Source organism: Octopus sinensis, linkage group LG5 (genome assembly GCF_006345805.1).
Source record: "Octopus sinensis linkage group LG5, ASM634580v1, whole genome shotgun sequence".
NCBI classification, from domain to species: Eukaryota; Metazoa; Mollusca; class Cephalopoda; order Octopoda; family Octopodidae; genus Octopus; species Octopus sinensis.
Window position 1 is genome coordinate 64,595,867 of NC_043001.1, and position 21,699 is coordinate 64,617,565.

The window sequence follows — 21,699 nt, forward strand, 5'->3', positions numbered from 1 at the left end:
AATGTGTTTCATTTGGTGCAGTTTAGCCAGAAGAAGGTTGATGACAAATGTTTTTGCCAGTTCCATCTGAGCATCCACAAAGATAAGACCTCTTTCATTTTCACTGCTCAAAATAATATAAACATCCAGTTGGTTCTCCATCAGTTTATGTTCTTTATCAGCTATTATACGCTGTCATTTCCTTGATGTCATAGTTGATTTCTTGCAGGTACTCAATTGCAAGATTGTTTGCTGCCTCCTTCAATTGAGGCAGACCAAATGTGGAATTGCCTTGACCTCCGATAGCTTGCACTTGGGTGTCCAGGTCAAGTAATGTTTCATTGTAAATGGCTTTATTGAACCCTAATTTCCACTGAGGTTTGCCTTTGAATCCTTTCTAGATGTCCTCTGCCATGCTGGTTTTGTGGGTCACCCAAAGCTCGAGAGGTTCATGCAAGCTACATGTCATTAACATGATAGAAAATAGCTGGTGCAGTTGACTTAGTGTTGTGCTGACTGTTGCCTTTTCCAGTGTCTGGTCCCAGTGAGCATCGTCCTCCAGTAGTCCATGTTTGGTGCAGGCTTCTCTGTAGGTCATGCACACTTCCCCATTGTGTCTTAGAAAGTCTGTGAATGATGGAGAACCTCTGATAGTGTGCAGCAGTAGATGCAGAAAGAAGCACTCCTGCTGATTAGGGTGCATCCCGCCTGATGGCTCCACTTCTGAAGACAGAATCTTCTTCCCAGCCCTCAGCGTGTGCTCCTTATGTCTGTTCTTTCTATTGTGTGACTAGGTATAGTACAAGGGACCTCTACATGCAACGGTGTTCAGACAAACAGATTACATTGGCATAATTTGAAGGAAGTTGTCAAAGTGGTTTCTGATGCATTCAGAACTAGGTTTTGAGTATTGTCTTCTGTGAAATATACATGCTGGCCATCTTCAAGACGTACAGGTAGATTTTAAGGTGTTCCTACATGTAAACAGGGTGTGACTTTTGTGATCATAGTGCATTTGTCTAAAAGCAGAACAGTTCTTCATGCAGCACTTGTCAATTGGCTGAAGTGACATAAAAAACTTCGTTATTTATTGTATAGTCATGAATAAGTCACTGACTTATTTCCTATTGTTTAGGAAAGTGCTATTTACTTGTTTAAGGGTTGTACTGGGTAAATTGCGAAAATAACTCTAACAGTTCAAATACCAAGAAATAAGCATACTCAATTTGATTTATACCAAATATTACAGGAAAATGAATGGGTTATTTCCCTTGGTTGTTAAACTAAAATATATTGGTTATATATGTGGATCACTTTTAGATTTTTCTTAAACTTCAGTGAGCTTAGTAACAAACTGGATGTTACTTTAACATGTTTACAAAGTTTCAAGAAAATTCGTCAACAGGTGTAGTTGACAGAAAAACATATGTATAAGATATATATATATATATATATATGAATGTATGTATGTGTCTCTATGTATAGGTATATATACATATATTTTATTGTATGTATATATATATATATATATATATACATGTACTAGCATTATGACTCGGCGTTGCCGGGTCATAGTGCTAGTTTGGTATAAATTTGTTAAATTAAAAATTTGGGGTAATAAAACATACAATGACATATTAAAAAGACGAATTAAAATTTCGGGGATGCACCAATTAATATGAAACATATCATATATTTAAAATTGACACTCCCCTTGTCAGGATGTTTTTTACACACAACACATAGTACACGGAAACAAATGCACAACTACATACCTGCTACATGCGAAAGACCAGACATTACGTACTCCCAAAAATTCTCATAGATACTGAAATCTACTTTATAAGCATATAATTAAATTTAGCAGCTATAGTAAATAGTATGCGCACAGCTCCATCTGGACTAATTCACTTCTGCACTCAATTAAATTTTTCATCTTTTAATTTCTCCCATTCTTGCAAAGCCACATATTCGAGTTCAAGTCCTTGATACATTTTATACTAATTGCTATTTTTTCTTTTAATTGTTATATTATGATTTAATTACCATTTTAATAAAATAAAATATATTTAATTACTACTTACTATATTTAATTCAATTGTTATTATTACCTCTGACTTTTATTGCAATTTTTATTTCTAAATTTCTTATGGAACGTCGAGTGGATCTTATGCATACAATATATTTATATATGATGTTTATATATTTATATATTACTATATATTTCTAAACGTCAGGCTTTATGTCTGTTCTGTAGGTATAAATGAATATATGTATGTGTTTGATCTTTCTGTGGATTTTGTAGTGCTCTTGTAGTTGCTGCTCACATTGCCTCCCCTCGGATTAAAAAGTGTATACAGCTCATTTGAGCACTACTATTCCAGTCTGTTATATATTTTGAGCATTGTTGTCACTAACGATCTCAAGATATAACTTTATATTTTGTAATATATATATATATATATATATATACATCCATATACATACAATAGAGAGATGTTTTTGTTTCACTTTTAACATGTAATACTGAAATAGTGGAGAAGATATGATATTGCTATGGACTCACTCTAGGCAAGAAGTTAAACCTTTTTTTAATAGATTCCTAACTACTCCCACATTTTGCAGTGTAGTTTAACGAAAACCGGGTATCTTATAGTCGTGATTCATACCGAGCCCTTCTGGGTATTAGCGCGCGTCTACGATGAGTCTATGATTTAAAAAAAAAATTACCATCAATTTTTCCCATTCTTAATGCATTTTTGGCATATATAAGGGAAGTAACTCTCTAAAAATTTATTATTAAATCTCAGAACGTAAAAAGCTACAGTAACACCCTCCCTCTTTGTGGTTAGCCATATTGAGATGGCTATTATACTTTACATCTCTAAAAATGCTTATATAGTTATTTCCCTTACAAACCCGAGCAACGCCGGGCGATACTGCTAGTTACATATAATAGAAAGATTAAATATAAGATAAAAATATAACAATGATTAAGTAATGTTCAAAATAATAAATAAAACGTATATATTTGGTAGAATGACAACATGTGTTTTGTGGCTATATTTAAGAAATGATTATAGTAAAAATATTAGTAGTAGTAGTAAAATCACTTCAATATAAATATAGTCACTCATCAGGTTAAAGATAACTACAATAATAAAATAATTAATTAATAAATATATGTAAATAATCTTTTAAAAAATAAATATATTCTTAAAAATAGATATCTATCTATATATATATATATATATATATATAAGATACAAAATATACATTAAGTGAAAACTAAATACAACACTTTAAACTATATACATTAAATCAAATTATTAATTAATACATTTATTTAATAAACATCCAAATAAAGTCTAATTAATACTAAAAACCTTAATATTAATTAATATACACAATGCTAGTACAAGCCTTAAATACCGGAATCAAATATAAGAAATGGTTCAAATATAGACACACTCATTATATAAACTAACTATATAATTAATATATATGTAGTATCTATATCACTCAATAATATAGTTGACCAAAATATCAATTAATATAAAAACTAATTTACTTAAATGTAATACTACTTGATAAATATACCACCGAATTATTAAACAATGTATTGTCTAACAAAATTAATTCTCAAATTAAATTGTATATAATACATTAAATCCCTTTATAAAAATAATAATAAAGCATTCTAAATAAATAGATATAATAATTAATAACTATCATAACTTATAACTATCAATATATATAAAAATAATAATATTTCAACAACAATATTAATAACAATAATAATAAAAGCCAAATAATATTTATAAGCAAAAACCTTTACTTAGCTTGTCGATGAAAATAATATAACTAAATTTTAAATGTAAAAAATATGTAGGTCTTAGTGTTTATAAAAATTAAACGCGTGATGACTTAGTGTTAACAAATAGAATAAATTACCAATGATTTATAATTATAAATTATTTTTTTCCCTGTAAGTTTGGAATAATATTCCTTCATATATATATTAAAAGTGAGGAAAGCTAGTATAAAGGGTATAGTTTTATAGCATATTTTCGGACCCCAAAACCTGTTAGCCTAAGACCTCTTCAAAATATGGAGAAGGGAAAGCCTCGCTACAAAGGTAAACAATAGGGGATTATCTCCCTTTGCTATTGGCTATCAACTTCTGGCTGTGCGCCATCTTGTGGACCAAAAGGCTAGCAGGAATTTCCTAAAATGTAAACAAGGCCCGAAAATCTCCATTCTGGAGTTAAGGAATTTCCTAAAATGTAAACAAGGCCCGAAAATCTCCATTCTGGAGTTAAGGATGCTCCTTGCTTCGAGGGAGCCTTTTAGGATTCTCGCACGTTCAGCTATGCATAACTTGCAATGCTTTGTCCCATTGATGTAGAGGCCTGGGGTCTTGAGGATTTTCCATAGGATTGAGTATGGAATCCCATCATCTTTTAGTTGCCAGATGTGGCTGGCTAGCGATGTTACATATCTTCTTTCCAGAACTCTGAAGGAGTACCACTGGTTGGAAACATGTTGCTTGAGAGAATTCCTGGTTCATCTGATGTATCTCAGTGGGTGCGTGTTGTTGGTGCTGCACCTGTTCTGTTCTTGTTGCTGATATTGTTGTTGTTGGAGCTGGAGCTGCTGGTGTTGGTATCACTGGAGGTGATAGGGGTGTCAGTAGTTTTATCACCACTGCCGGTTATTGTGAAGGTGCTGTTGTTGTTAATATTGTTGTTATTGTTGTTGATACATATGTGTGTGTCTGTGTCTGTTTGTCCTCCACCACCACTTGACAACCAGTTTTGGTGTGTTTATGTCTCCATAGCTTAGCAATTTGGCAAAAGAAACTGATAAAATAAAGTACCAGGCATAAAAAAATAAATACTGTGATCAATTCATTTGACTAAAATTCTTGAAGGAAGAGCCTTAACACGGCCATAGAAAAGATAATCTCAATAATACTAAAACTCTAGAGATGTTTTTGTGTACCCGAAATATCTCAGAAATAGTATATTTTATCTTAATTTTTTTTGTATTTATTTTCATACCTTCGGCAGTGTAGTATAAATTTTTGTGATATTTGGACCTCTATTTAAATGATTAAACACAATTTTTGTTTGTTATTTCCTGACGCAAAACAAACATGGCTTTTGTGACATCAACACACATATGCACATATAGAATACACACACATATACTGAATGTCAAGGCATGTCAGTCAACACAAACATGTCTTCATAATCTCTAAGAAAAAAGGCGACTTTATTTTAATCATAATATTTTAATCATTTAGAAATATTTTTAACTGAATGTGATTTCATCATCTGGAGTTCGTTAATTTCCATAAAAATTTTTATTTATTTGCTTCTGTTTTAAAGTGAAAGATGTATGTACATGTATATGAAATGGACATGTATGTGTGAAAGAGAGAGAGAGGAAGAGAGAGAGAGAGAGGAAGGGAGAGAAAGAGAAAGTGAGTGAAGGGGTGTGTTATCATGTATAAGTACAAATGTGTACATCTTTTTTGTATGTATGTGTGCATGTGTGTGTGGGAGAGAGAGTGTGTGAGTGAGTGAATGTGTGTGTTCTCATATATGTGTAAGTGGCACTCTCTCTCTCTCACACACACACACACACCCATCCATTTCATATACACGTTCATACATCTTTCACTTTCTCCTATCTTTCACAGGTGATTGCAGGATAAGAATTGTTAAAAAGGGCTTCTACTCATGTAAAATTTGTACACAAAAGTTTTCAGAATTGCCAATATGGCTAGGGGTAAAAGGTTTTCAATTTAGTTGTATTTAGCATAATTTCACTTACGTATGACCAAATTTTATTAAATTTCCATTAGGTTTAAGCCCTTATTTTGTCTGTAAATCCTCTTCTGACATTAAATGAGTCAACTTCTGGTTCAAATATTTACATTTTGTAACTCTCCAACAAAAAACAAAACGTCAACAGTTCCAATTAAATAAGTCCAGAAGTTGGGTTAAATATATATACATGCATAAGTACCATGAATTCCCATTCTACAAACTGGCAAACAATTCTGTAAATATTTTTTTTACCGAGCAATGCTGGGTAGTAAGTCTAGTATATATATATATATATATATATATATATATATGTATGCTCTCAACTCTGGGGAAATGGGAGTGTCAGGATAACATATTGCATATCTTGAGCATTTTGAGACTTGATGGAGCCAAGACTGGTGGTTTATTTTTTTCACTTTGAAAGGATGATGAAAGGCAATATTGACCTCTGTAGTATTTGAGTATGGAGAGTATGAAGAGCCTGAATAAATGCCACAATAAAATCTATCTGATCTTCTTTTATGTTCATGTACACTTCTACATGTGTTTGTATTCTTGTGTTTTGTGATAATTTAATCAGTCATGTACCCTGTTTGGAGGCTAACTGAGAAATAATGAAGTTACTTCCAAATTTCAAAAATTTCACCTTCCAATTAGAGAATACAAGTAAGCCATTCCTCCTCCTCCTCATTATCATCATCGTTGTCATCATTTAACATCCATTTCACATTCTGGCAGGAACTGACAACCCAAAGAGTTGCACCAGGCTCCAATTGTCTCTTTTCACATGGTGCCTGCTGCTGGATGCTCTTCTTAACACCAAACACTTTACACAGTGTACTGGGTGCTTTTTATTTGACACCAGTGAGGAGGCTTTTATGTGGGATCAATATAGATGCTTTTTAGGTGGCACCAGCATAGGTGCTTTTTATGTGGAACCAACACCTGTGGGGTCACCAAGTAGCTTGCAAGACAAGGACATCTCAGCTGAGAGAAGGTGTGAACCCATCAGAAAGAAAATCAGAGTGAGAGAGAGAAGGCCTACCCACAGGGAATGGTGTTGAGGAATATAAGTATTACCTAGGGAATAGAGGAAGATGTTCTATGGGAGTGTGAGGGGAGATATTTAGAGAGAGCAAATGATGGCAAGAGGAATTGGAGTGACTGGGAGGTATGTAAAGGCAGGGAGGGTGTTTGGATATGCACATGAGGGAAAGTGGAGAGGCCTACAGTGGGTGAGTAGGTGGGTGCTGGGAAAATGGGTTGTGGGGGAGTTCTGCTAGAAGACAGAATTATGTGTGAGGGGAAGCGGGTATGGCCATATAGGACATGCCTGTGTGTATAGATGGCCATGATTTTACTTAGTTTGACATGTCTCCACAAGCACTGCAAATCATCAGAAGTCTCAGTCCTTTGTCATCTCCTCTATGAGGGCTGAGAGTTTCAAAATCTGAAGATCATTTCTCACCACTTCATTCTATGTCTTCCTGGGTGTACTCCTTTCACAGGTTCCATCCACAATTAGAAATCAACACTTCTTTATGCAGCTGTTCTCATTTGTGTACATCGCATGATCATACCAGCACAGTCTTCTCTCTTGCACACCACATCTGATATCTCTTATGCCCAGTTTTCCTCTTAAATCATTTACATTTTGTTATACATGCCCACTGACATTATCCATCCAGCAGAGTATGTTGGCCTTTTTTAAGTCTTTGCATCTCCTCCGTAGCCACAGTCCATGTTTCACTGCCATGTAGCATAGCTGTTCACATGCATATATCATGCAATCTGCCTTTCACTCTGAGTGAGTGGCCCTTTGTTACCAACAGACCATTGTATAGTATAATTTGTAATGATATGAAATTTGTGATTATGCTGATGATGGATTGCTGTATGTTGTACACAAACATTAAAGTTTACCTTAGCATGTTTATATTTGTTTCTTTCAGGAGGATGGTTTGATGATACATTGTGACATCTGTAAATATTGGCAACATGCGGTATGCTTCAAGATATTATCTAAGAATGAGATTCCTAAATTTCATGTCTGTGAATCTTGTGCAAAGGTGTGTAGAAATATCTTTTTTGCAATCATTTCTGATATTTTGTGTATTTCATATTCTATTTTTGCATGAGAAGGATAGGACTACAAAGCAAATCAATGCTACATTTGATTACTTCATCTCATATATGAAGTCTAAAATCTGACAACACCTTACCTTCCTTTCTCTTTATAATCTTACCACACAAACTTTATTATCTAATTGTGTAATTGTGACATATCCATACTAGCAATTGTTTCTTCTGCATTAGCAGATGTCTTTTATAATTAAACATTCTCTCAGCTCATGTATGTGTGTATATATATATAGTTATAGGCACAGGTATGGCTGTGTGGAGGTGCAGGCATGGTTCTGTGGAGTCACAGGCATAGCTGTATGGAGGCACTGGCATGGCAGTGTGGAAGGTGCAGGCATGGTTGTGAGGTAAGAAGCTTGCTTCCCAACCACATGGTTCCATGTTCAGTCCCACTTTGTGGCACTTTGGGCAAGTGTCTTCTACTATAGCCTCAGGCCAACCAAAGCCTTGTGAGTGGATTTGGTAGACAGATACTGAAAGAAGCCTGTCCTATATATATATATGTATATGTTTGTGTGTCTATGTTTGTCCCTCCACCATTGATTGACAACCGATGTTGGTGTGTTTACATCCTTGTAACTTAGTGGTTCAGCATGAGAGACCAATAGAATAAGTGCTAAGCTTACAAAGAATAAGTCCTGGGGTCGATTTGTTCTACTAAAGGAAGTGCTTCAGCATGGCCGCAGTCAAATGACTGAAACAAATAAAAGAATAAAAGAATGTATATATTGTTGTGTCTGGGATGAGTCATTTTGTCTTTACACCTTATTAACTAACACACTCACTGGTTCAATTTCCACTCAATTTACCATATTTGATGGCCTATAAGACACATTTTTAAAACCCAAAAATGGCTTTAAAAATCCACTTGTGTCCAATGCCCTCAATGTAGGCTCAAAACCTGTGACTGTTGGCCAAAATTATACTTCAGAGGTCACGTAGATATAGCTTAGTAGCTCAGCCTACCTCTCTATGATATTGTAATAGCCTATTTTATCAAAAAAACATTAGATTATTATTATTATTTATCATCATCATGATTATTATTGCTAATATTATAATTATTATATATGTTGTTACTATTGATATTTAAATACCCAATAACAGCATCTTAAATGCTTTACATGTTTGTTTACAAAATGTGTGCTGCCACCTTCTATTGAATCATCACTTGATGGCAATGCTGCTAACATTCACTGTATGAGGGATAACACGAAATCTTCATTCAGTTGCTCATGAGACACAGGTAAAAGATTTTTTTTTATTTTCTGGATTTTACCTATACGGATATGGCTATAGGAGGAAAGAGGTTAAGCTACACTATTCGGTACAAGCTTCAGGTAGCAGACTATGCTAAAGAGCATGGAAACAGTAGCAGCACAGTATTTTGGCCCTCCTTCTATTGAAAAAAAAATGGCATGTTTCTGGCAGCTGCAAGAAAATAAATACAGCCAGCAAAGAAAGGAAACTATAGGCAAGGGTACGTTTTATGCACTCATGCATCTTATAGGCCTTCAAATATGTTATTTATATATAATTTTCTTTAAGGAGTTTTGTTGTTTCTTGCAACCTTCTCAATATTTAAAAGATGAGGAATTATGTACATTATTTACCTTATTTGCATTATTTACATTTGACAGATATTTGTCCTCATCTTTGTTGCTAACACAGTGTTTCGGCTGATATACCCTCCAGCCTTCATCAAGTGTTTTGGGGGAAATTTTGAGCCTGGGTTCTCATTCCTAAGGTATTTTTCGATGTTATTATTATTATTATTATTATTATTATTATTATTATTATTATTATTATTATTATCATTATCATTATTAAGGTCAATGCCTGGAATCGAACTCGAATCTTGGGGTTAGTAGCTGCGCTTTTAACCACCACATAGGCATATGGCGTAGTGGTTAAGAGCGTGGGCTACTAACCCCAAGTTTCCGAGTTCGATTCCAGGCAGTGACCTTAATAATAATAATAATAATAACATTGACAAATACCTTAGGAATGAGAACCCAGGTTTGAAAATTCCCCAAGACACTTGATGAAGGCTGGAGGATATATCAGCCAATATGTGTTAACATCAAACAAGATGAGGACAAATATCCATCAAATGTAAATAAGGTAAATAATGTACTTCTCAATAGTTACTATTTTACTATTTTACTATTTTACTTGTTTCAGTCATTTGACTGCGGCCATGCTGGAGCACCGCCTTTAGTCGAGCAAATCGACCCCGGGACTTATTCTTTGTAAGCCCAGTACTTATTCTATCGGTCTCTTTTGCCGAACCGCTAAGTGACAGGGACGTAAACACACCAGCATCGGTTATCAAGCAATGCTAAGGGGACAAACACAGACACACAAACACACACACACATACATATATATATATATATATATATATATATACATATATACGACAGGCTTCTTTCAGTTTCCGTCTACCAAATCCACTCACAAGGCATTGGTCGGCCCGGGGCTATAGCAGAAGACACTTGCCCAAGATGCCACACAGTGGGACTGAACCCGGAACCATGTGGCTGGTTAGCAAGCTACTTACCACACAGCCACTCCTGCGCCACTCCAGTTGTTGCTGAATGCTTTTTATTTGCATATGTAAGCATCAGTGTGTGTATTTGTGCATATATATATGTGTTTGTGTACATATGTATTTATGTATTCTGCATATTCATGTTTTTGTGTGTGCATGTTTGTGTGTGTTTGTGCATGTACCTCTGACTCCTTGTGTGCATGTTTGAGTGTGTCCATATGTATGGGTTTGTGTGACTATGTATGTTATGTATGGATGTGTATCTCCATATGTACCTTTGTGTGTATTCACGTATGTGTGTAGAATGTGTGTGTGTGTGTTCTTGTCTGTCCATATTACCTGTGGACCTATCTGTCTACTTACATATGTACCTATATATCCATTGTCCTACCTGTATATATATAAAATTAATCCAAATGTGAAAATTCAAAGAGAAAACACAACAACGTGAGGACGTGGAACAAATATAGGGTTATTGGACACTCAGGAAAGGAAAGAAAGATGGAGGATTTAACATTTTGAGCAGAGCTCTTCGTCAGAAACATAGAAAAAGGAAAGATCTAAGGAAGGGAAGACGGAGGAAAAAAAATCGCCAACAATACACTTGTAGTCACATATTTGTCTATATAACAGCCTACTAACAAATGTACCTATGTATGTATACTCTGTGGGTATTGGTGTATCACTATCGTCTACATGTATTTCCTATTTAGTACGGGGTAGGTTTCATTTATGAGGATGTACTCCTGTATTTGTCTGAGGATGCTTGGATAAAATGCAGATGTCAAGTCGGCCCAGTGTGCCACCATGTTGGTTTTTGGCACGTTGATAGAGTATGGTTGACCGTTTTTTGTCATCATATTCCCGCAAGTGTTTATTTAATCTCTCTGCAGTATGTCATTTCTAGTTCTATAGTTAATGTCAGGTTTAATCTTACATACCATACAGTTCTCATTAATGCATGTGGTATTCTTAAAGGAGCACATCCCACATAACTGCAATCTGATGGAGTTCCCTGACTTTTCAATGATCTTAATATTGAGTTTGGTCTCCTTCAGAGCTTTCTTAAATATACGGGCTATGGAAACTAGCCCACAAATTTCCTTGTTTGCAATGGGCTAATTCTCCATGGGAACTAGCCTATGAAGTTCCTTGATATTTGTCAGCCCTGTACCATGTGTTCACTCTGCTTTGTCACAAACTCTCTTTAACTTATTCCAGTCTTTACCTCTGTATCTAGGGCAGGTACCACTGGCTTCATTATAATTAAAGTTATCTAGCTTCTTTCTAGCTCCCCTGTAAACATAAACTCCATCTTTCTGGTCATATCTAGAGAATTGCATGTGGTGCATGAAGGTCTGTACATATTTCCTTGTTTCATAGGGTTTGCATAGGGGTGCATGAGAATGTGGTGCAACATACTCCAACCCAGGAAATGGACTGCACAAAATTTCCAGGCATTCAACAACAATGTTCCTACACTGTATGGGTTACATAAGGACTATGCAGACTGTGTAGTAGTGGGTAGTATGAATGTGGTTTCACTCTACACATCTACAGACATTGATTTTGCCAAGGAAAAAGATGCATTGAGATTATCTGTGGCAGTGAACACAAGGGAACTGGGCATCCTCCTTAAACTAAGCTATGATCATAACTACTTAGACAACCATGACCTAAGTAGATTCTGCCCCACCAGGTCACAGAGAGGAAGACCACCCACCCTTGGCAGTGAAGAAAAGCACCACAGAGCACTGGAGTGGCTGGACCATACCCACCCAGGACCCTGAGAACAACAATCAGGTGAAAAAAAGGATGCTATAGGAGCTAGTGAAGTTTGACAGGAAACTATACATGCAGGTTCAAGGTGCAACCATTGGTGTCGGTGTGACTGGAGATGTGGCTGGCCTTTTCATGATCTGGTGGGACAGGAAACTTAAACAATCCCTTGCTGAACAATTCACAACTGTATTGCTTTACTGTAGATATATAGATGACATCAGTATTCTAGTTAGGAAAAAACTGTGAGAAGCATTATGGTGAGCATCCAGCACATAGCTAACTCCATCCACCAAAGTATCAAGATAACTATAGATTACCTCACTAGGCACCTAACAATAGACTCTGTCTTTGATATTGAACTTTCGTAAACAACAGAGTGCAGCTCCTCTACTCCTATTACATGAAACCCATGGCTTCTAAATATTTTGTCCACAAGAACTCAGCTTTGTTACACAGCACGAAAATCAACATACTGATAGCAGACTCAGTTAGGATAATGAATAATGTGTCTGCACCCCTATTCAAACCCTATGAAACAAGGAAATATGTACAGACCTTCATGCACCACATGCAATTCTCTAGATATGACCAGAAAGATGAAGTTTATGTTTACAGGGGAGCTGGAAAAAAGTTAGATAACTTTATTTATAATGAAGCCAGTGGTACCTGCCCTAGATACAGAGGTAAAGACTAGAATAGGATACAGAGAGTTTGTGACAAAGCAAACAGAGTGAACACATGGTACAGGGCTGACAAATATCAAAGAATGATACTTGTAGAGGCCACATTCCATGGGGAACTAGCCTGTATATTTAGGAAAGCAAATATCGTTGAAAAGCCAAGGAGCTCTATCAGATCGTAGAATACCACATGTATTAATGAGAAATGCATAGTATGTAAGATCAACCCTGCTATTAACTGTAGAACTAGAAATGTAGTGCATAGAGGGTGCTTATGAAGACAAGAATATGACATACATTGGAGAGACATCTAGAAGTATTGTGGAGAGATTAAATAAACACTTGAAGCAATATGAGGACAAAAAACAGCCTGCATACTCTGCCAACATGCCAAAAACCAACATGGAGGGACACTGGGCTGACTTGACATTCGCATTTTATCTAAGCGCCTGAAAGACCCATCACTCAAACAAATACAGGAGTACATCCTCATAAATGAAACATCCCCTGTACTACTTAGGAAATACATAGAAGGTAGTGATACCCTAATACCTACAGAGTATACATACATAGGTACATTTGTTAGTAGGCTGTTATGTAGGCAAATATATATATATATATATATATATATATATATATATATATATATATATACATATATGTAAGCAATAATAAATCTCTGAACGAGGTATAAACAGTAACTGCACGACAATGTGAGGTATATTTGCCATCTCAGTATGGCTAACCACTAAGGGTGGATGTTACTATACCTCACACACACATATATATATATATATATATAATATATATATATATATATAATATATATATATATATATATATATATATATATATTATATATATATATATATATATATATATATAATATATATATATATTATATATATATATATACATACATGAAGGGTGAAATTAATTAATTTGGAATAATTATCAATTACACCAAGTAGTCTTCGGCATGTAAAAGCCTCATTCGAGGAAAATTTAAGTAATACTAAGCAATAAAGGGTTTAGCAACGAATTGCCTTACCACATACCGAATTTAGAAATAGCAGTCAAAGAGTTATAGCTATTTCTTCTACTAAAAAGGGAGATCTCAGTAAAAACAGCAATTGGAAGGCAGACACAAACAGGTAAGAGAGAATGAATTGACGGCAATCTATCATACAATTTTAAGTTATCTACGGACGTACGTTTCGAAATCAAGTTTTTAGGAAAGCATAAGAATTAAATATTAAATAATTCTATCTCACCAAAACTTCTTTTCTCTTCAGCGTAGAATACTATAATCATAAATGATTATATATTGAATTTTGAGATACTAGAAGGCACCAACTCAACTCAGTATCAGAGCGAGCTAGAATCCGCAACTAGTATCACCAAATTCAATGTGTGAATGAAAAGATTGTGTCACCAGCCCCTTCCCACCCGCGTGTAGCCAAAACAAGATGCTGTGGTCATCTACTGAGATAAAATATGGTTATCCGTAATAATGAAGGGTGAAATTAATTAATTTGGAATAATTATCAATTACACCAAGTAGTCTTCGGCATGTAAAAGCCTCATTCGAGGAAAATTTGGTGATACTAGTTGCGGATTCTAGCTCGCTCTGATACTGAGTTGAGTTGGTGCCTTCTAGTATCTCAAAATTCAATATATAATCATTTATGATTATAGTATTCTACGCTGAAGAGAAAAGAAGTTTTGGTGAGATAGAATTATTTAATATTTAATTCTTATGCTTTCCTAAAAACTTGATTTCGAAACGTACGTCCGTAGATAACTTAAAATTGTATGATAGATTGCCGTCAATTCATTCTCTCTTACCTGTTTGTGTCTGCCTTCCAATTGCTGTTTTTACTGAGATCTCCCTTTTTAGTAGAAGAAATAGCTATAACTCTTTGACTGCTATTTCTAAATTCGGTATGTGGTAAGGCAATTCGTTGCTAAACCCTTTATTGCTTAGTATATATACATACATCATCATCATCATCATCATCATCATTTAGCGTCCGTTTTCCATGCTAGCATGGGTTGGACGGTTCTACTGGGGTCTGTGAAGCCAGAAGGCTTCATCAGGCCCAGTCAAATCTGGCAGTGTTTCTACGGCTGGATGCCCTTCCTAACGCCAACCACTCCGTGAGTGTAGTGGGTGCTTTTTACGTGCCACCCGCACTGGTGCCAGACAGAGCTGGCGAACGGCCACGAACGGATGGTGCTTTTTATGTGCCACCGGCACGAGGGCCAGGCGAGGCTGGCAACGGACACGAAACGGGGCGGTGCTGGCAACGGTCGCGAAACGGAAAGTTCTCTTACATGCCACCGGCACTGGTAACACATCTGCAATTTCCATTGATCGATTTCGATTCTGATCCTCACTTGCCTCAATGGGTCTTCACAAGCAGAGTTTCGACATGCCACCGGCACTGGTAGCACATCCGCAATTTCCATTGATCGATTTCGATTCTGATCCTCACTTGCCTCAACACGTCTTCACAAGTAGAGTTTTGTGTCCCAAGAAGGGAAGGTATGCATACGTAGGCTGGCTCCATCCCATGTAGAAGGCCACATAAATCGGAATCAAAATCGAAATCACTCAAAAATCAATGGAAATTGTAGTTGTGGCACGTAAAAGAACCATCTGAACATGGCCGTTGCCAGCGGCGCCCCATATGTAAGTAGATAGATAGGTATATAGATATGGACAGACAAGCACGCATGGACACGCATACACTTGAGGAGATAGAAACACATGACCATATACACACACATTCCACACACTCATGCATAAACACAAAGACACATGAAGACACACATCCATACATTACAGATGTATGTAAATACACAAATATGCACACACAAAAACATGAATATGCATACATATGTACATACATGCTTACATACATATATGCATGCACACACACACACACATACGTGTATACACATGCCTGCTGACACACACACATGCACACAAACAAACAAAAAGAATGCAGCACTGATAACTGACAGAATCAATAACTATTGAGTAGGTTGCAAGAAGCAACAAAAATTCTAGAAGAAAAAATATATATATGAATAAACTGAATGGAAATCAAACTGGTGAGCGTGTTAGTTAATTAGGTGCAAAGACAAAATGACTCTCCCCAGACAAAATATGCTTCAATACACCAATTTGCATAAAGTGTCTTGCAAACCAGATACAAAAATGAAGTATACATACACACACACAACGATACATATATATATAAAAGACAATCTTCATATCCAACATGACGTAGATGTTGTATTTGGATACTGACCACTGCTTTATTTACATTGAGAGGACCTCTCGCATGATTGCTTGGTATGCTTTTATGCACTATGCATCCATATGAGAGGTCCTTTTCAGTTAAATAATGCAGTGTTCTAACACAACATCCATGTTAAGTTTGATATAAAGATTGCTTTTTGATATTGATACTGCTTCTGTTGCCATTGATTATGTTTTAAGCTTCCTAGCTATTTGCAGCATCAGTGCCTGAAAAAACACTGAAATTCTGTATATTGTTGACAGTGAGATTCAGCTGTTATGTCGCTACCAGAGATTCGGCTGTTGTGCTGCTACAAGACATCTGCTATTGATGAGCCCAGGCAGGGTGAAATCATGTAATCTGGAAGTTCTGGCATCTATGGAAGCCAATTCATCTGCCAACAACATAAATATGAGTGCTGTTATGCACCATGTATCCATATGAGAGTTCCTCTCAAGGTAAATACTGCAGTATTCAGTGTTCTGATGCAACATCCATGTTAAATTGGATATAAAGATTGCTTCTGTCTCCATTAATTATCATTTGATAAGCCTGCAAGCTATTTGTGACATCAGTGCCTGAAAAGAAAAGACACTGAATTTCTATATATTATTGACAGTGAGATTCAGCTGTTATGTTGCTACCGGATGTTGACCACTGAGCTCAGACTGGATGAAATCACCCATTCTGGTAGTTCCAGCACCCCTGGCAGACAATTCTTGTTTGCCAACAATATGAATTGAGTGCTTTCATGCACCATGTGTCCATATAAGATGTCTTCTTAAAGTAAATAACACAGTATTCAGTGTTTTAAAGCAACATCTATGTTAAGTTGGACATAAAGATTGTCTTTTGATATTCATATTGCATCTGTAGCTATTAATTATATCTATATATAGGGTGTGATGGGTAAATTGTCACCATTTTATATTTTTAATTTTTCACATGCACATTGTTTTTGATTTTGTGACTTTGTCAACTACACAGTATAGTAGGGTCAGTTGGGTACTGAGAAAAACAGCACCATGATGCAATTCACTCTGCCAGAAATTTGGAAACAACATGTTGTACTGTTGGCATTTGTGCTGGAAGCTCCTCTATGGACATTTCAGAGTGTTTGGATGGCAGTCTGTGAACATGTACCAAGAGTGATAAAAATCAAACATCCAGTCAACATCATGGTGTTTGGAGTGATCACTAGTGATGGCAATGTTATGCCTCCATTCATTTTCCTACAAGACCTTAGCCTCAACACAGAGACCTACAGAAAGTGCCTGGAGGAAGTAGTGCTGCCCTGGGTCAAGAGAGTGGTTGCACCATGCCACACAAGCAGGGTAACCAAGTTATGACTGTCAGACAATTTCTGCAACCACATCACACCTAACTCTTCAGAATGCAACCCCTTTGATTATTATGTGTGGGGCACAGTTGAGCAATAGACCAACAAAACTCCTTGTAATACCAAAGATGAACTGAAGGCAAGGATTATGGCAGCATTTACCAACTTAAACAAGGAGACCATCCAGAAGAGTTGCAGGAGATTTCAAAGTTGTCTGGAGACCATGGTTGAAGCCAATGGCGATTTTATTGAATAAAATTACTCTTTAGTATTTCAAGATATTTTAATGAAATTTTGGTAAATATATCTGCTAAAATGAGATACCAGTGTTATTTTCATTTCTGAGTAATTTAGACAGCAATATATTCACCACACCCTGTATATTTATATATGAGTATGTATGTATGTATATTTATGTGAAATTTGTTCCTTCAGAGTATCTCATTAGCCAATCATATGCAGGAAACTACTGGTCTAATGACCACGATCACTGTGATCCCTATTGCTTCAAAGTTTTTTGTCTCTCACTCCTGTGGTAGTATGTTTACTCATTTAGCTATGTTCACTCTGGATGGTCACTCATTTAGTTATGTGCACTCTTGGATAGAGTCACCACCTGTGACCTCAGCCATCCAAGATCTTTCAAATGATGTTCACCATTCCTAACAAGCAGGCCAGTTGCATGTATTCTATGTGCTTCTACAAGCCAATCTTTTCTGTATACTTCTTGAGTTTCTTCCCTGTAATTCCGAAGGCTCCAATGAGAATTGGTAGAACCTCACTTTTTCTGGAACCCCACAGTGTTTATCTCTCTTTTCAGATCCTGGTGTATATCTACCTTGTTTTCTTTTTCTTTTATTCTTGTATAAAATGGAGAAGCAAAATCAATTATGTAGCAAGTTTGTTCCATCTCCTCAAACACCAAGATCTCTAGTCTGTTATGCTCTAGGACATGATCTGTGTGGATAAGAAAGTCCCAAAGAAGTTTAACCTCATCATTCTCAGTCACTTTTTCAGGTGCATGTTCATACTTCTTACACATTTCCTAGCACACAATCTTTGTAATATTATCATGTTGCCTATATTTGTACTGTTTCTGTACAAGTTTGGAACATTCACTTACCAGGTGGGTCACTGTTTCTTCTTGTTCATCACACAACCTGCACTATGTTGACACATTGATCCCCTGCCCTACATTTTGCAGTATTTGTCCAGTGGGCTTGATCCTGAGCTGCCATGATTCATCCTTCTATCTCAGTTTTGAGAATTCCTTTTTATAATTCCAAGTGTCTTTACTGCTTTCTGCCTCAGTATTCTTCATAAACTGAAGGTGTAAATGTTTCTCCATATAACCTTACTTTCTCTTTACTTATATCCCTGACTTTCTTTGTGTTATTTTGATCATTGTTTTCAGCTTCCACCAATGCCTCATCTCTTTGCATTTCATCTATTCATTTATCTAATTTTTCTTCATTGAGTTCACCTCTGTCAAATTCCATTGCAATGTCTCTTTTTATCATACCTAACTCTAAATCTGAAAGCCATCCATTTACTCTAATTCCCTCTGCCAAGGAAGTTATGTTTTCATCAACGTTGTTTTGTCTGTCTGTGTGCAAAATAACTCAAAAAGTTGTGAATGGTATTTGATGAAACTTGCAGAAAAAGTTGGTAATGACACAAGAAACAGATGATGAAATTTTGGTAGTGATCTGGGAATTTTCATAGATTCTTGAGGGACTTTTCATTTGTTATATTTACTTTACATGAAGTACTACAATGTAATGTTCTTTGATTATCTCCCTTGAAAACATGTTCATCATTTCCACGTAACCTATGGTGGCATTGCTGTTTCCAAAGTTTATTTTTTATAGCATGCTTTCACTTCACTACTGAGCACAGCTCTGTGTACCTTGGGTATGTGCTGTGATTTGCTGTGATGCTCTGATGGTTACTGTATTGAAAATGTTTTGCGTAGGATGTATTGTTATTATTATTATCATTATTATTATTATTATTATTCTATGTTTGACTTTTGTTTTATATTTGTACAAGTTGGCTCCAAGTCTCACCCAGAGACCTGAAGAGACAACAGGCTGGAAGTTCACGTTGTTGTTATGCCTAGTGTGCCATATATTTGGGGTCTTTTTTTGGCGTTGTACTAGTGAATGTCTAATAAATAAAAATAAATAAATAAATAAATAAATAACATAAAAATAAATAAATAAATAAAATAAAAATTGTTTGTTTTAAACCTTGAGATTACATAGAAAGTATTTTGCGTAGGATATGAGCAGTTCTCATGAGCACTATCTTTTGAATTTCTGCCATTTTGGGGTTTCCTGGTATCTGAGTTAGGTAGCAATCAGCCCCTTTCGCTATCATTCCCAGGGCACCTATGACAACAGGTATTGTTTTAGTCTTCAGGTTCCACATTTTGCTGATTTCTATTTCAAGATCTTTATATTTGCTCAGTTTTTGGTAGGTCTTGACAGATACGTTTATATCGATTGGGACAGTCATATCAATGAGGAGGCATGTTCTTTGTCTGAAGTCTTTCAATATGATGTCTGGCTTATTTGCATCTATCTTTCTGTCAGTTTGAATGGTGAAGTTCCAGAGGAGTGAGATGTGGTCATTTTCAAGCACTGGAGGTAGTTTGTGTTCCCACCAGTTTTTTTCATGGGGCAAATCCAGGTTTTTGCAAATTACCCAGTGAATATATTGTGCAGCTCTATCATGCCTGTTGAGATACTCTGTAGGTGCTAGAAGGCTGCACTTGGAGACAACATGATCAATGGTTTCATTTTGTTGTTGACATACACGACATGTTGGGCTACTGCCATTCTTTAATATGTTGGCCTGGTAGTTTCTTGTTGGTAGGCATTGTTCTTGAGCTGCTATGATAAACCCTTATTATTATTATTATTATTATTATTATTTATATATACACAACAGATTAGACTGTTAGAAAAGAAAAATTCCTAACATCGGGCTACAAGTAACCTTAGATGCCAAGAACCATCCTAGCTGACCATCCTAACAAAACTATTTTCTGGAGCTGTACTAAACTGGGTTTTATGCCTATTTCCTCTATCCATCTATTCACATTTTTAGGGATAGTTCTTAATGTACCTGAGTTACAGTTTACCCACATTTTCCATAGCCTCTGTAATTCAATTGCTAGGTCTTGGCTAGGTCTTATTCATCTCATATAGATTTTTTTCATCATTTGGGACTGTAAAGTCAATTATCTGGCATTTTCTATTTTCTTTTGTCTACTACTACTAAATCAGGCCTTCTAGCTTCTATTACTCTGTCAGTCTGAATGCTTAAGTCCTACAACATCTTATATTTCTTACTTTCTAATACTTTGCTAGGTTCATATTCATACCATTTATCAGTATGTTCAAATCCTGGATTTTTACATAACTCATAGTGGATTACTCTCTCTAAGGTTGTTATGTCTTTTCTTCTATTCTTTCTGTGCCAGCATGCTACATTCACTTAGTATGTTAGTAACGATTTCTTCTTTTGATTTGCATAACCTACATTGGGAATCGACTTGGATTTTGTCTATCTTGGCTTTTATCCAATTAGTCCTTAATGCTTAATCTTGTGCTGCTACTAACAAACTTTCTGTCTCCCTTTTCATCCTTCCTTTCTGCGACCATAACTACTACTATTTGCTGCAACTATTTTTGAGAATCTACCATGCAAAACCTTCTCCTGCCAATCAGATAACTTTTATTCTTTTTTTCTGGTTTTTAACTTCTTTTTCTTTTTTGGTTTCCCTATGTCCCACTGTGACTCTAACAGCTTTTAATAAACTTTCTTCACTATTACCTACATAGGCGGCTAAGTCTTCTCTAGCTAACTCCATGCAATCTTCTATTGTAATAACCCGCTTCTACTGATATTAACCCTCTTCCACCTTCATTTCTAGGTAAGTATAATCTTGCTTCTTCTGCCCTTGAGTTGATTCCTCCATTCATATTGAATTCCTTCTTAGTTCTTCTGTCTAGCTTTGCTAATTCAGTTTTTGTCCAATCTACAAAAGCTGCTGAATATCTAAGTA

At 35.9% G+C, this 21,699-nt stretch overlaps 1 protein-coding gene across 3 annotated transcripts in view; it reads left to right on the forward strand.

Annotated features, from left to right (window-relative positions):
- Positions 1 to 21,699, forward strand: part of LOC115212167 (HORMA domain-containing protein 1-like) — a 557,209-nt gene that overhangs the window by 341,168 nt on the left and 194,342 nt on the right. For all 3 annotated transcript variants that reach the window (XM_036502711.1, XM_036502710.1, XM_036502712.1), the window contains one exon: positions 7,769 to 7,885. In XM_036502711.1, the coding sequence (XP_036358604.1) occupies positions 7,769 to 7,885 (117 nt within the window). The remainder of the gene's footprint in view (positions 1 to 7,768; positions 7,886 to 21,699) is intronic.